Source organism: Eretmochelys imbricata, chromosome 1, assembly GCF_965152235.1.
Source record: "Eretmochelys imbricata isolate rEreImb1 chromosome 1, rEreImb1.hap1, whole genome shotgun sequence".
NCBI lineage: Eukaryota > Metazoa > Chordata > Testudines > Cheloniidae > Eretmochelys > Eretmochelys imbricata.
The window spans coordinates 144351972-144369596 of NC_135572.1; the positions used below are offsets into that span (position 1 = coordinate 144351972).

Consider the following 17625-nt stretch of genomic DNA (forward strand, 5'->3'; position numbering starts at 1 on the left):
TTTCAAATGCACCAACCTTCTCAAAAACACTGGATGGTGTCATCAAACAAAACCTGATGTTCTGAATGATGGCGTCGGTATGTCTCCAGCGTCTTCTATCATGCCGCAGCCAAGCCTGAACAGCCTCGTACAGCTCTATCTCTGGAAACCTGCTCAGATGATCATTATCCAAATAAGACATAAGCTTTTCAAAGCTCAGATAGGACAAGAAGTCAGGTCTGGACATGAGTGGCACAAAGTTCTCTAGCAGAAAAGAATCCAACTTTTCCCTGACTCCATCGATGTTTACACCAAAATCATCTAAGAGTCTCATAATTTCTGCACAGTTTTCTAAGCAGATTTTTGCTAAAAGAAAAGAGCAGCAGAACTTCACCACCTCTATGAGCTGAACATACATAGCAGCCTGCAGAATCTCGTGAACAGTGTTCATGCTCAGTTCAATGTTTCCATAGTACATGAATTGGAGGACGTGGCTGAATCCTGTGGCAGTCAGACCTTTCAAATGGATTTTATCTTGATCTCGCTCCCTCATGTCAGCTGTGAACATAATCCTGAAGTAATCACTCTGGGTGGCAAGCAATGCTTTATGGGCCTGAAATTGGTGGTCTTCAATGACAAGAGTAACGTCAAGAAGCAATCCCTCCTCATACAGTGCTCTGAACCCAGCAGAGACACTGGTATCATGGATGGAGGAGCTAAACCCTTCCACGTCCCCTGCCATGAATCACCTGAAAAAAAGGAATCAAAGCAGAAAGTGTTATTTCTAAGAGTTTACATAATACAAGCTTTTCCAGACCAGATGAACCTTAACATTAATATCAACGTGTTAAATGTCAATGAAAATAAATTATCTACAATAAAAATGTCTATGTGGTCCACCCTTTGCAGAAAACATCCATTTTTAAACCACTTAAATTGATTTAAGGCTGTAAAACAAAACAAACAAAAATGCAGCTAGAACAAGTTTCTAGATATTAAGTGTAATATGATACATTTATTTCAAATTTCTGGTGCTAAAAGCAGATTAATGTGCAAATGAGATAATACTATACATATTCTATTGATTTTACATCACTCCATGGTCAGATAATTATGTAATGCCTCCAAAAGCTAGTCACATTGCACATTTCTTTCCACAGTGATCCCCAAAAGGACATACCACTGGAGAGCACAAAAACACATAAGACATTAAAGGCTTCTGAAAGGAAGAGAAACTTCTTCATCTTAAAAAAATAAGACTCAAAAGGCCTTTACAAAGCAATAATTTTTAAAAGCTTATTATAGTAGAAGGTAAAAGTATTTCAATTCTCTCTATTAGGTTGTTCATGGAAATAAAGCATTTTGCACTTTGATCAAGTGATTTAGTCTCTATCTTCCCCCACTGTAAAATGGAGATAAAAAATAATTATCTACTTCATAGTGTTATTTGTGAGGCCTAACTAGATAACAAGTCTGGTGAAGTGCAAAATATTAAGGCCATCAGAAGCACAGTTGAGATTAGAACTCAGCAAATACTTCCCTACGTGTTGGGGGGTTGCTAAGGCTCAACCACATATTAAGCACTTGATGCTTCTCAGATGGAAGGCATTACATATGTGCTAAATATTTAATGGCAAAATATACATGGGAGTAGGAAATTCTGAAAAGTAAGAGTCTGATGGGACACCACCTTATAGGGATTTGGGATGACACCTGGTCAGGGGGGGGAAAAAAAAAAGACCTTATTGAATATTTAGGATTTACTTAAATGGGCAAGAGTTTCAGCCTTAACACTGAAATTTCTGGCTTTTTCCAGTTTAAGACAAGCCATTAACTTTGATGTGTGAATGTTTTTATATTAATTTAATAAAATTGCCCTTAACTCTGAATTTCCTGCAACAGTCATTACATTAGTTTTCTGTATTTAATTTAAAAATTAAATCGGTTGTTGGCACAAATTATTTAAAACTGAAACATATTTTAGGTTACAGTGGTGATAAATTTAAGAAACCATTAATTATTGAAAATTATTTCTATAAAACTTTAAAGTTACCAAATTGATTATATTTAAATATTATGAAGACACAGAAATAGCTTACACCTGGTATGCCAAGTGTCACAGTTTAAGACCAGTGGTCATAGTTAGGGCCCTACCAAATTCATGGCCATGAAAACGCATCATGGACTATGAAATCTGGTCTCCTCCCATGAAATCTGACTATTGTAGGGGGTTGTAGTATTCCCACTCTTCCTTCTCTGCTGCTGCTGGTGGCAATACTGCCTTCACAGCTGGGCATCCAGCCAGCAGCCGCCACGTTCTGGCTGCCCAGCTCTGAGATCAGCGCAGAAGTAAGAGTAACAATACTGCAACCCCCCTACAGTAGCCTTGCAACAGCCCTGCCCTCACCCCCGATACCCTCTTTTGAGTCGGGACACACACACCCCCAGTTACACCACCAGGAAACTAAGGATTTTTTAAATCCTTTCTTTGTGAAATTTACCAAATGGATTGTAAATCTGATAGGGCTCTAGTCATAATGTTGTCACCACTCTAAGCCTTAGGTCTTGAAAATTAAAAGAGGGGATTCTGTATGCAGCTCATCATCCCCATTCCTTAACTGATAGCACAGAATGGAAAAAATGCAGCCACCCATTGCCTACCTCAAGTTCAAATGATGAGTGGGCATTTACAGCCCTGTCCAAAAACATTAGTGCTATTCCCACATTGTTGGATCCTGCTGGCAATCTTCAGGCACAACTGTACTGATCACAGAAGTGTGCTCTACATGAAATACGGGTTAATCCCTGAACCCTACTAAAATTTCCATTAACAGGAGTAGCAGCAGCAGAGTGAAAATTACAATTACCCCAGTAAGTTTCCTTCCACTATTCATGATGGGGACAGGCTACATTCAGGGCAGTGGAGGAACAGGTATGATCCCCCCAAAGCCAATTGACAGAGAGAAGATAAGCAGTCCATTGTCACCCCAAAATCTATAACCATGAGACATCATACCTCTGCCTCTGTTGCTCCTGCGTATAGCATGTCCCCACCAGCAAAATGAAAACAACTGAAATCATGTTATTTTCCCTCCTCTGCTGCTCCTATTAAGGAAAACTACTGTGACAAGCAGCTGAGAAAGACCACTATCAGGCGTGGAAAGGGGGGAGAAAGAACCATGTCCCAACACCTCAAAAGGAAAGGAGCACAAAACAGAAACAACAGAAGTCCTCTCCCCAACTCCTACCCTCACATCCTCTAAAATACAGAGGCAGAAGGAGCTGAAACTCACACAGATGAGGAATGCATGAGAAAGTGAAAGAAAGAATGGGGGGAAAGAATTTGCCCAGCAAAAATTAAGGAAAGTTCCACTGGATGGTCAATGGCAGCACATATTTGTCTGGTGACAACCTAATCCAGGGGCGGGCAAACTACGACCCACGAGCCGAGCCGTTTTAAGCCGGCCCGTGAGCTCCCGCTGGGGAGCGGAGTCTAGGGCTTGCCCCGCTCCAGCCAGGGAAGCCGCACCATGTGGGTTGGTCCCACTCCGGCGCTCCAGCCGAGGCGCCATGGCATGGCTTCACTCCAGGGTGCAAGGTTGGGGGCTGCACCACACAGCTCCTGGAAGTAGCTGCATGGCCCTGCTCTAGTGCTCTAGCATGGTCGGGGGCTACTTGGAGCTTGCATCCCTGAGCCTTTCACCACACCCCAACCCTCTGCCCCAGTCCTGATCCCCCTCTCACTCTCCAAACCCCCTGATCCCAGCACGGAGCACCCTCCTGCATCCCCAACCTCCCATCCCCAGCCCCACCCCAGAGCCTGCACCCCCAGAGCCCTTACCCCCTCCCGCACCTCAACCCCAATTATGTGAGCATTCATGGCCTGCCATACAATTTCTGTTCTCCAACGTGGCCCTCAGGCCAAAAAGTTTGCCCACCCCGGACCTAATCCCTCACTCTGTGGACAAAGTATGAGAGAAAACAAAGAATCCCTGAGGAAAGGGCTTTCTCAAACCACCCTCTGGCCAAAGGAACAGTGTTAGTAGGCTCTACGGCTGCATCAGGCTCACCCTGCTTGGTTTAATACATAGGTATCTAGATGTAGGGTCTCTGGAGTTAGAGAAGGAAAGAAATGGGTAACAACAGGGTGCCTTGAAAGACTTCTTCATGATGCTCTAAAGAAAGCTGGAAGACAATTAAACAAGAAGGGTGAAAATGCACAGGAAGAGATTGGCAAAAAGAGGAGGGACAAAAAATGCACCACGTTCAAAGGAGCATTTGCTGATTTGCCCAGAAAGATTCAGAGAAAAGAAGAGGGAAACATGCTCCTTACATTTTAGCATAGTTACTACATTCAGGATTTTCACCCATCCATCCAACTGTGATCGTTAAATAGTTAATTAACTGAAAGCACTTGGAAATAAAGTACCCCCTTTAAAATTCTGAATTTACTCTATTTGAAGAGCAGGATGGGTGAAGGTGAGGTGGAAAACATCCCCACAATACATAAAAAAAAAGCCCGTCTTCAAAGAGTAACTGCTAAAATTCCACTGACATCTTCAGGTCTTTCAAACATCTGCCATTCTGTGAAAATGAGAGGGTTCATTTCCATTTCTACCTAAGACTCAATAACGTTATGTAAGCTGCCAAACACTCTATTATTACCTAATGTTTCAAAAAGAGTTTAGTATTGCGAGTGCTGCTTTAAAAAAAAAAAGTAGACCATTTAACAGACAGATGAAGGATTATTTTTAGTAAATCTTCATTTACCTATCCCAAAATACTTTGCCTTCTGCGTGTCAGATACTATTAAACTCACTTGTCAAGTTTGTAACAAGATTTTTAAGAAATGTGGGAGAAAAGATATTGAAGGAGACTTCTCCATCTTAACACAACGTAAAGAAGCCTCAGAGCCCCTCTAGTCTCTCAGTTTGTACTGAGAGAGTGGAAAGAAAAAAATAAAAGCTATGCATCTTCTACCCCATTAAATACATATCTTGCCACATAGCAACACATTTGAATAGATAGCCCTATTTTTTTAGCACAAGACCTACAAAAAAAAATTCTCTGTACCACTAACTTATAAATAGCAATAAACATGGGGTGGACTAATGGGTAGAGTCAGGGACAATTCAAAGAAAGTGAAATTGCTAAAAATTTCATTTATATTGCTGATATCCTCAGTCTAAAGCAAACAGCAATAATATACCAGTAGTTTAATTAAAACAAAGTGATGTAAAAATTCCAGATGCAAGCATTTTTCCAAATAATTTTTCCATTCCTCCCACACACATACTTGCAAATTTATATGTAATTCTATTTGCTATTAAAGTACTGCAGCCAATTTCTCAGAAGACAATGACAAAATGAACTTTTTCACATTTTCAATAAAAATGCAATTCAGACTTCACTTTACAGAGGGAATTGGTTAGGTGGAGGAAATGTGAATAGGTAGTGGTGACGGTGGGGAACTTTCTCCCCCCCTCCCACCCCCCATGAGACACGTGTGCTTCTGTCTAAAGGCAATATGTAGTCTAATATATTCCAATACCATTCTATCACAACAAATAATTAATCCTCTTTTCTGAAGTAATTTCTTCCCTTTCCTGGTTATTTACAAAGGTGCACTTTTCATTTCCCCCATCAAAGAGGGGTCAGTGATATCACAGCAAGTGACCTCTAAATGCAGCACAGGAAGAAAGAAAATCAAAAGGGAAAAACCCTTAACCTTATTAGCTTTTCAGACATTTTTCACCTTTTGCATATTATTCAGTACATAGACTACTTCCGCTGTGACTGGAAAAGCATTGCTTTTCTTGGCACACCTATCAAAGATGTAGAATAAAGATGAGAAGTCAAGCACTGAAGGCATTGCTCCAGATTTTAATTTTTTGCTGCTGATTGTAAAGAATTCCCCTTCATCCCAATGATCCTGGAGCTCATAGTCACAAGTGAAAGAAGAAATGGAGATCAATTCCATAGAGCCTACTGAAAAGGGAGTTCAACCAAGGATAAATTTGGCCTACAATTTGTTTTGGTCGTCAAATTCTTCAAAAAACAGTATTTCCTAGAAGTTAGTTTACAATAAATAAAGGTTCACGTTTTTTAAATGTTGTAATCCTGTATGTATTTTCCAGGGAAATTTCTTGTTTTAGGAAGGTGCTAACAATGGCCAGTGTAAGATTACAACACTTCAGTTGAAGGGCAGATTTCCTTTCCCCTTACTTATTTATTTTACAACAATTCAGTTGAGCGAGACTGAGGAAGAACTAGTAAATTTCGAGTTTATAAATTAAGAGGGAATGTTTCTTTTTTCCACCGCCAAGAAATTCTGAAAAAGCATTAATTTGAACACTTGAATATGACTAACACCAAAATTCTCTTTTACTATAACATTATGCCCAAAACCATTACACAGGAAGATATTTTACTAGCTGCACTGCTAAGTGTATTTTTTGGAAAACTCAGAGGAACAACAGATTTAGAGTCTATTCTATATTTCTCCACCTTCCATCAAAAGCCATCTAGTAAAATTTAAATATACTTTTATGATATACACACAGTGAAACTTCTTTTGGATTTAAGACTTAGGCCCAATTTTCAAAAATGAATGCATTTAGCTAATTTGTCAGCACAAATGCAGTATTTCCCTGAGTGGTCAGATGTATACAAATGTATGAAAATAGGATGTGTATAGTTATATCTGTATGCGCAAATTAGACATTCATAATTACACACATCTTTGAAAAGAAGGCTTGCGTCTGCTGTAAACCGATAAACATTAAAAATCCAATTACAAGTACATAAAAATTAAGAATTGCTCTGTATTATCATTGGTGTATGTCACTATAAAGCATTGTCTATGTTACAATTTTTCTTCAAAATTTCTCACTGGTGGCAGCAACAGCTGGAGTGACATAGTAGGGAAAAGAGGTAACTGGGCTACACTAGTGCTCTTCATTGCTACACAACCGAAAAACTTCACTATTTACAGTGGCAGGAAATTTGAAGTAAAATGTTAGCATATACACAGGCTAAGAACCTGTGAAAATTAATTTGCATTTCAGGGACAGTTCAGCCTGCACACACTAGGGTTCTCAATTAGATTTTGGCAAAATACACATTGAGCCTGGGTAAAATTTTCAAACATGCCTAAGTGACTTAAGAGCCTACAGTCCCATTTTCAAAAGCAACTTAAACATTTGGGAGCCTAGATCTCACTGAAAGCCAGTGAGACTAACACTCCTAAATGCCTAAGTCACTTTTAAAAATGGGACCTAGATGCTTTTGAAAATTTTACCCACATCTTATAACACAGATTAAGCGGAATTAAAGTTAGAAATGGTGGAAAATTTTCAGATAATTGCCCAGCTGCACATGGGACCATTAGGCTTATGTTTGAACTACTTCCAAAACTCATTACATAACATGGATTGTGTCCAACATGGTTATACATCATAAAATTACTATACTAGAACCCTGCTGAGGGAGGGAATAGTCTAGAATATCATTTGAACTGTGATAGCTGAGTGAAAAAAGTTGTTTAAAAATAACCTTGGCTGCAATGGATACAAAATGCTACATTCCTAGGGGTAAAGTTTTCAAAAGATAAGCAACTTAGGCATTTTTTAAAAATTTTACACATTGAAATTTTTGGAGTTTCATATTATACCCCAGTTCAGTCTTGCCTGCACAGCTGGAACTAAACCATGTTATAGTCCCAAAAAGATCAGAACTGCAATATTGGTTGATTATATGGTTCTAAAAAGTCTGGACTTTGGGTAAGAGAAAGCATATTGTCACATGGTCAGACCACTTCCATCTTATAACATGATTCACAGCACATTAAAATTTGCTGCAATAGATGGGCCTTTAAAACCGTATTTTAAGAATGGTTCTGACAGAAATGGTTCAAAACACAGCTGTAGCTATGGGCCAACCAATCATCTGTAGTTCCCAGTCCAGTCAGAACTTCCCCTAACTCTGCACCTTGATCAACCAGAGCTTCTGTCTCATTAGCTTGCATTACAAGAGCTCAGCAGATATGAAATTTTAACTTGAAATGACCATGTTATTAATATCCAATGGTGAAACAGTGATCCAACTGAAGTCAATAGGCGTTTTGCCACTGATTTCAATGGGGACAGGATTTCATCCTAAACAACATATGTTGTAGATTACAGCCAATGGTATTTGCCTTCCTTTAAATTATTTAGGTATTGGACATGGCATAAAACTGTCCAGCAAATTTATTTAATGTTTGCATATTCGCCAAGCCAGGCAATGAACGTCACAATCAGATCTAACAGTAAATTAGTGATAGTCAAAAAGTGATCCTTTCAATGTGAAGTTTCAGAGTAACAGCCGTGTTAGTCTGTATTCGCAAAAAGAAAAGGAGTACTTGTGGCACCTTAGAGACTAACCAATTTATTTGAGCATAAGCTTTCGTGAAAAATACACACAAACCATGAAAAAATGGGTGTTTATCACTACAAAAGGTTCTCTCTCCCCCAACCCTACTCGCCTGCCGGTAATAGCTTATCTAAAGTGATCACTCTCCTTACAATGTGTATGATAATCAAGGTGGGCCATTTCCAGCACAGCCTCAGAAACAACTCTGACATCATAATCAAAAAGGCTGACAAAGGAGGTGCTGTTGTCATCATGAATAGGTCGGAATATGAACAAGAGGCTGCTCGGCAGCTCTCCAACACCACTTTCTACAAGCTATTACCCTCTGATCCCACTGAGAGTTACCAAAAGAAACTACAGCATTTGCTCAAGAAACTCCCTGAAAAAGCACAAGATCAAATCCGCACAGACACACCCCTGGAACCCCAACCTGAGATATTCTATCTACTACCCAAGATCCATAAACCTGGAAATCCTGGGCGCCCCATCTCAGGCATTGACACCCTAACAGCAGGACTGTCTGACTATGTAGACTCCCTCCTCAGGCCCTACGCTACCAGCACTCCCAGCTACCTTCGAGACACTACTGACTTCCTGAGGAAACTACAATCCATTGGTGATCTTCCTGATGACACCATCCTGGCCACTATGGTGTAGAAGGCTTCTACATCCAACATTCCACACAAAGATGGACTACAAGCCGTCAAGAACACTATCCCCGATAATGTCACGGCTAACCTGGTGGCTGAACTTTGTGACTTTGTCCTTACCCATAACTATTTTACATTTGGAGACAATGTATACCTTCAAATCAGCAGCACTGCTATGGGTACCCGCATGGCCCCACAGCATGCCAACATTTTTATGGCTGACTTAGAACAACGCTTCCTCAGCTCTCATCCCCGAACGCCCCTACTCTACTTGCGCTATATTGATGACATCTTCATCAACTGGACCCATGGAAAAGAAGCCCTTGAGGAATTCCACCATGATTTCAACAATTTCCATCCCACCATCAACCTCAGCCTGGTCCAGTTCACACAAGAGATCCACTTCCTAGACACTACAGTGCTAATAAGCGATGGTCACATAAACACCACCCTATACCGGAAACCTACTGACCGCTATTCCTACCTACATGCCTGCAGCTTTCACCCTGACCACACCACACAATCCATCGTCTACAGCCAAGCTCTGCAATACAACCGCATTTGCTCCAATCCCTCAGACAGAGCCAAACACCTACAAGATCTCTATCAAGCGTTCTTACAACTACAATACCCACCTGCAGAAGTGAAGAAACAGATTGATAGAGCCAGAAGAGTTCCCAGAAGTCACCTACTACAGGACAGGCCTAACAAAGAAAATAACAGAACACCATAGCCATCACTTTCAGCCCCCAACTAAAACCCCTCTAACGCATTATCAAGGATCTACAACCTATCCTGAAGGATGACCCAACACTCTCACAAATCTTGGGAAACAGGCCAGTCCTTGCCTACAGACAGCCCCCCAACCTGAAGCGAATACTCACCATCAACCACACACCACACAACAGAGCCACTAACCCAGGAACCTATCCTTGCAACAAAGCCCGTTGCCAACTATGCCCACATATCTATTCAGGGGACACCATCACAGGGCCTAATAACATCAGCCACACTATCAAAGGCTCGTTCACCTGCACATCCACCAATGTGATATATGCCATCATGTGCCAGCAATGCCCCTCTGCCATGTACATTGGGCAAACTGGACAGTCTGTATATAAAAGAATAAATGGACACAAATCAGATGTCAAGAATTATAACATTCAAAAACCAGTCGGAGAACACTTCAATCTCTCTGGTCACTCAATTTCTGATCTCAAAGTGACTATCCTTCAACAGAAAAACTTCGAAAACAGACTCCAATGAGAGACTGCTGAATTGGAATTAATTTGCAAATTGGATACAATTAACTTAGGCTTGAATAGAGACTGGGAATGGTTGAGTCATTATAAAAAGTAACCTATTTGCCCTTGTTTATTCCTCCCCCTCCACTGTTCCTCAGATGTTCTTGTTAAACCCTGGATTTGTGCTGGAAATGGCCCACCTTGATCATCATACACATTGTAAGGAGAGTGATCACTTTAGATAAGCTATTACCAGCAGGCGAGTAGGGTAGGGGGAGAGAAAACCTTTTGTAGTGATAAACACCCATTTTTTCATGGTTTGTGTGTATAATAACCACAGTATGCATCCGATGAAGTGAGCTGTAGCTCACGAAAGCTTATGCTCAAATAAATTGGTTAGTCTCTAAGGTGCCACAAGTACTCCTTTTCTTTTTTCAATGGGAAGTTGTCATTAACAAAAAATTATCCAAATTGCAACATTTAACTATGCAATTTGATCTAACATTAATAAAGTAGCAAGACAAACCTTTGATACCTAGTAGCCCTGAACATCTAAATTGATCAGTTTATACTTACAAACTTAAAGGTCTGAATTGTTAACGTATGGAAAAGTACTAGTATAATAAAAACCACAGAATTCTGACTACTACTGAAAACTAACTTTACAAAGTGCAGAACAAAATAAAGGACATTCATTCCATCTTAATTTAATGCAAACTTTGTACATAGTTTTTTCTTCATCCTATAGTTGTTTTATATTTCCCCAGTTCATTTGGAACGGGCAACCCTAAGAATTTTTAAAAAGCAACAGTAACCTACTCTGGTATTTATTTAAATGTTTTGATATTATTTGCTAATCCTACAAATCACATGATATAAATTAATACAATTTTTACCCCTCACTGATTACTGAGCAGACTTTTTTTTAAAAAAACACACATCTATGTTTTTGGGAGACTCCTACAATTTAGGTATCTGGCATATTTAATACAATTCCTGAATCAAACCTCAAATATCAAGCTACCCCAATGTATAGAGTCGCAGTTTTCAGAGCCAGAAGATGGGTTACTTACAAATATAATAGTCTTTTGATTCTTCCATCAAGGGGCAAGCATTAGACTAAATGCTAATTCGTGATCTCAGTCCACCTCCTCATGGACAAATTTTTGGAACACAAAGCCCTACACCAGAATTGACACCAGTGAGCAACCCTGTTGCTAACTTCAGCACACAGGCCTGGACTGAATGAACATGGAAACTGAACTAGAACAGACTGCTCCAAAAGAGGGTGCACTTTGGAAGGGTGGGCGTGGGAAGCCTATATACTGCTGTTGGCCCCGCCACATGTGTTTCGTGGAAAGGTAAGTTCAGTCTGCAAGACTTTTCCCGTCGCTAACTATCCTCACTTTAAAACAGGGAGAGATTTAAAACGAAAACACAAACTCAGCAGTAACCACTTCATATCCTCCCCACACGTTGTGCTCGCCATTGACGATTTTCCAGGGAAAAAGACTGATCACCAGGCCAGTCTCTCTCTGGAAATAAAAGGTATGGGGAAGGGGAAGGAGAAAAGAGAAAGCCCTAGAAAGGGGCATCTATTCTCTGGCGACACCTTCTAAGCGGCAGGAGAGCCAGGTCAGAGGAAAAACACCACCGGAGGCCGGGCGGGACGCGCGCCCACCACGCAGGCCAGAGGCGCACGCACCCTGCCGCAGCCGGTTACACTACCCCGAGCATCCCCCGCTCCCGCTACCAGAGTTACCCTAGAAACACCCACCAGGATTATCCTCTTCCCGTGTGCTGCTGCTGCTGCAGACACGCAACAAGCCTCCCTCCACCCCTCACACGGGGCGGCGGCAGCAGGCGGCTGAGCGAGCGGGGGGGGGGGGGGTGTCCTCTTTTGCCCAGCCCATCAGGGACGGGGCTGGAGAGAAAACTGGGGGGCGGCGGAGAGCAAGGTGTGTGAACCGGCGCGGAAGCGGCTCTACCCCTCGGGCCAGCAGCAGCGGCGGGGGGAAGGGCAGAAGGGGGGACCCGGCAGCGGCGTCACCTACCTCTCAGCAGCAGCAGCACTGAAGACGCAACTCCGCCCGCCCAGCCTGCAGAGCGGGGGGTCTCGGTGTGACATAAAGACGGGGGAGGAGGCGGCGCGCCCCGGGGGGGCTGAAGTGCGGGGCAAGGGCTGAGGTGACGCCCGCGGCAGGGTGGGGGGCGCGCGCCTGCGCCCCTGCTCCCCGCTACGCCTGCGAGGGAGGCGCCGCCGGCACTGCCCAGGCACCAGCGCTCCCGGCCCCTCGCTCGGCCCCGGCCCCGGCCTCGCCCCCCGGACCCCTGCCTCGCCCCCCCCCCGCCCACACTTGTTTACCTCCTTCGCTGCCTAGCACAGGCACGGGCGCCATCTTCCCCCAAGGACGGGCCCCCCTGGCCCACGTCACTTCCGCCGCCGCCACCTGCGGGAGAGGCGGGACCAGCGGGCGACAGCGGCAGCCGCCCCTCGCACCTGCCCCGAGAGCTCCGCCGTTGCCACCCCTCCCCCTTCATTACCTCGCGTGCACCGTCACTGCCACCCTCTTCCCTGCCTCTTATTGCCCCGACACTGTCACCCCCACCCCTTCACTGCACCCCACCACCTCTGTACTGCCTCACTGCAACGACCTTGTCATGCCCCCTCCTCATTGCCTCTCTCTGCACCCCAGCATCTTCATTGCTTCACTGCCCCATCATGTCACCCCATCCCCTTCACCACCTCTCACTGTCACCCCCACCCTTTCATTGCCTCTCTGCACCGTCACGGTCACCCCACCCTCTTTACTGCCTCTCTGCACCATCACTGTCACCTCCACCCCTTCACTGCCTCCCACTGCCCCATCACTGTCACCTCATCCCCTTCAGCGCCTCTCACTGTCGCCCCCACCCTTTCATTGCCTCTCTGCACCCTCACGGTCACCCCACCCTCTTTACTGCCTCACTGCACCGTCAGTGTCATCCCCACCCTTCACTGCCTCTTACTGAACCCCACCCTCTTCACTGCCTTACTGCACTGTCACTTGCATCCCCACCGTTTCACTCATCTCACTGTGCACCCACCTTTCATTGCCTCACTACACCACCACTCTCACCCCCATACTTTCACTCATCTCAATGCACCATCATTGCCACCCTTTTTACTGCCTCTCACTGCATGACCACTGCCATCCCTTCATTACCTCCTACTGCACCTCTACTGCCACCCCCACCTTGCACTGCCTTCCACATTGCATCTCTTACTGACACTCCCATCTCATTCATTGCCTCACACTGCACCCCCATCCCCTTCATTGCCTTAACCGCATCACCACTTCCATCCCTACCCCTTCGCTGCCTCGCTCTGCACCGCCATCCCCACCTCTTTCACTGCCTCTCATTTCACTCCCACCCCCTTAATTGCCTTTTACTGTACTGTAACTGTCATCCCCACCCCTTCCATGCCTCGCACTGCACCTCCTATTGCTACCCTATCCCCTTCACTGCCTCACAATGCACCTCCTACTGCCACACCACCCCATTCATTGCCTCTCACAGTTTGCCCCTTTATATGCCATACTTCCTACTGCCATCCCATTTACTGCTTCATACAAAGAACTTGCCCCCCACGTCCCATTCACTGTTTCTGAGTCTGCTACTACTGTACCTGCCCCATTTTCTGCTTCACACAATGAAGCTACTCACCCCTTACTCCATTCACTCTCTCATGCAGTGATGCAGGACTATAAGCCCACTCTCAGTGTCACAGAAGGAAGCTACAGTTTCTACCATTTACTGTCTCACACAATAGATGTACTGACCCACATTCACTGTTTTACAATAAATCTGCTGCACTCAGCTCAGACCCACATATGTTCAGTACCTCAGCAAAGGGAGGCTGGAATAGAAAAGAAATAAACAGGAACTGAACTGTTGCCCTTCTTGTTGCCCCTAATACTCCTTCAATTTTGTAAAAAGGAAAGTGGGAAAAAACAATTTTTTTAATCTGCCTCTTACTAAGATTTTTCCAGTATCTGTCAAGCTGAGGTGTGAGATGCTTTTTGTGTGTCTCTCCTACATAATATGAAGGAAGACCTCAAACTCGAAGAAAAAAAAATCTGATAAACGTTGACAAACTTCACTCTCATTGTTTTTTAAAAATAGCTTTTCCTTCATATTGGAAAAGCCTGGACAAATTTGTGTCTCCACTGACAATTCATATATATAATTGTAACAGAGTAATATTTAAAAAGTGCCTCAAAATGAGTATTCTCAGCAGTGTAGGAGACTGGGCAGGGAAGGTCTCCCTGTTTGGGGCCCTATCTAGCTGTGACTGAAGTCAATATGAGCATTCCATTTATTTCAGAAGTTGGATAGGTCTGTTAGGGTTAGACTTAAGCACATGTGTAACTTTACTAAGGTGAGTAGTCCCATTAATTTAAATGGGACTATTCATGTGAATAAAGTTACAGACATATAAAGTGCTTATAGGATTAAACATAACCGATTAATTCTAAAGCACTGTTAACAGTTTCTGGTGATGAGGAGTTTATTTGGCATCAATGAACATTTATAGTCTCAGAATTTCTTTTTCTCTATAAAAAGAAAAGGAGTACTTGTGACACCTTAGAGACTAACCAATTTATTTGAGCATAAGCTTTCATGAGCTACAGCTCAGTTCATCGGATGCATATATTTCTATATATATTTCTATATTTCTTCATACTGTCAACCTCCCACAATACAATGAATCAACAATAACAAAGCAAGAATATTTAATAGTTTTATTGTTATTATGACATTTACAATATATTCATCCTTAATATATGATAATTATTATGTATTTCCATTCCAAAATTTGATAGATACATTGACAGGGATTAAATTATTTATAACATCTTCTTTAGTCAACCAAAAATGCAGCATGTGTTTGTTTCTGGAATTTTCATACTCTATTTGCATCGTTGTATAAACTATACAGTTAAATGATTTAAGAGGCAACTTTATCCATTTAGAATGGAATTCCACACCATCTGTAATATTGCAAAACAGTGATTACACCTGCACAGAAATACACATTGGTAAGGCAACTACAATCAAGTGTTGCATCATATTCCCCCAACGTTTTATGCATCCAGGGTTACATGTTTCAACTGTGGTTTTCCCAGCAGTGAGATCATTTAAAGAAAGTTATATTTGCACCACATAGATTTTTGAAATATTAGATATGAAACAATAATATTTTCCATTTTATGTACAAAATTATCCAAATGTATTGCAGGGTAATATACATTTTATTTTCAGTAGCAAGATCTTCACTTATAACTTGTTATAATGATCGTTACTACATTTTCATTTGTTTTCTTTAAAGAAAGACTATCAACAATACACTTCCTCTTCTATGTATAAAAGAATTAATTTCCCACAATTATTTTGGGAAAGGAGAGTGTTAAAGGGGGAGATTAAAACTTGGCTAAAGCCAGGTAATGTACACCACCAGTTTGTGGTAGCTTCCCCCATCACATCTCAATTTTAGAGCCTGCCTGTGTATTCTCAAATATCCATATTGTCTCCATTTACTTCAGTTAATTACACACGTGGGCCCCAATCTTATGTATGTGAGTAGTCCCACTGACTTCAAGTTATAAATGTGTGTATGCAAAATTGGAGATAGGAGCACATGCAGAATCAAATTTTTCAGACTGCCAGTATAGCTAAATTATATGGTAGTCATGTAATGTAAACAAATGTCCACCTGGAATTCAAATCTCTAGGGCCTCCCATAGGAAACCTAGTTTTTGCTTAATAAAGAATAAAGGATTAGGATCTAGATTAAATTAACAGTATACATAAATAATACACAAGATGACACGTGTGTACACAGCAATAATTTCAAGGCAGTGCATAAGGTTTTAATTTTCCATTCTGTACTTCTTACTGTGGTGGATTAACAAAATGGGGCTTGAAGGGGAAAAGAGAAATCCATTATTTCACAAGAGAAAGGCAAAGTGTAAGGGTTGCCAGTTTTGGCTTCAATCTTGCAATCAGATCTGTTTAGGCAGACCCTTGTGTTTATATGACAGATCCTATTGCAAGATCAAGGCCTTAGTTTGTTTTTATTTTTCAGCATCTGAGTTGCTGTGCCCAATTCTGAAAAGGTTTTGGGCTTTTTGAGATTGTTTTTTAAATATTCCATATGAAAGATACTGTTAGGATGTAAACTGTTTATTCCTGGGGCAGGGATGTCTTCTCTTATGTTCTATGCATTACCAACCACATACAAGTAATAAACAAAATAGTAAAAGAAAAAAGTTGAAATTTAAAAGTGATATCAATAGATGGCCGGTAGAAATTACTAGTATATATTTGTTTAATTGTATAATTACAAAAAATAAAATGTCCTGATACAGTCTAGATGTGCACATAGCTATAATGTGTGTAACTACTTGTTGCTATCATTTTTATCTTCATGATCCCTCCAACAGTTCATCCTATTGTTTGTTACACCCATCTATTGAGTCTTGACTTAAACTAGTTCCTAGGCTTGCCACAGTCACATTTCCACTGACAGACTTTAACACCTGCATTGGTCTAATTGAAGAACAGGAGCTTATTTGTGTGCAGCACACAGCAAAATGGGTCTTCTATCCTCTAGATGCTAAAGTAAGATAAATAAATAATAAAGTGCCCAATCAGTAAGGAATTAAATACAAAAGATAATCACCTTTGAAATAATAGTCTTTTAACTGGAATGTTTAACAATGCTCATTTAATAAACATCATTTACGTAATGTAATGTAGACCTGTACATATAACCAAACTAAAACCATACACTTTTACTTACTGTATAAGAAAATTAGCTTATTTCCTGTCAAATGCTGTCCCTTTACTGCATTTAGATATTCTGTCCCAATATGTGATTTTTAACACAAATTTGACACATTTCACTGCAATTCCTATTTTAAAAAGAGCAACATCACCTACTTAGATGGTAAACTCTTTGGACACGGACTCTTTGTTATGTGTTTTGTACAGCACCTAGCACAATACGTGGGCCTGCTCTGACTGAACTCCCTGGGTGCTGCAACTACGCAACCCCACTCAGCCAGCGTGCCGCGCATGCGCAGTCGGTCTACCGCTCGCTCTCTTGCGACACGCGCACGTGGGGCGCCTCTCTCTCTCGATGCCGGTTGCATCACCCGGCTTCCGGGTCCTTCCTGAGGCTGCCCCGTCGCTCGCCTGCGCCACTGCCGCGCTCCCCTGGTGCCCCCACCAGAGCAGCGAAGACCAGAGCGGGACGAGACTGGGCCGGGTGCTTCCCGCATAGCCCGCGGCGC

At 42.2% G+C, this 17625-nt stretch overlaps 1 protein-coding gene across 2 annotated transcripts in view; it reads right to left on the bottom strand.

Moving 5' to 3' along the window:
* KLHL15 (kelch like family member 15) overlaps nt 1–12705 on the bottom strand; it is a 39326-nt gene extending 26621 nt beyond the window's left edge. The window contains exons 1-2 of one of the 2 annotated variants that reach the window (XM_077816887.1): nt 12651–12705; nt 17–728 (exon numbers count right to left, since the gene is read on the bottom strand). In XM_077816887.1, coding sequence (XP_077673013.1) covers nt 17–721 — 705 coding nt within the window. In that variant the 5' untranslated portion in view covers nt 722–728; nt 12651–12705. Of the gene's footprint in view, nt 1–16; nt 729–12339; nt 12534–12650 lie in introns of those variants that run through there. The other variant, XM_077816898.1, reaches the window with a different exon arrangement.
* Between the last annotated feature and the right edge of the window lie 4920 nt (nt 12706–17625).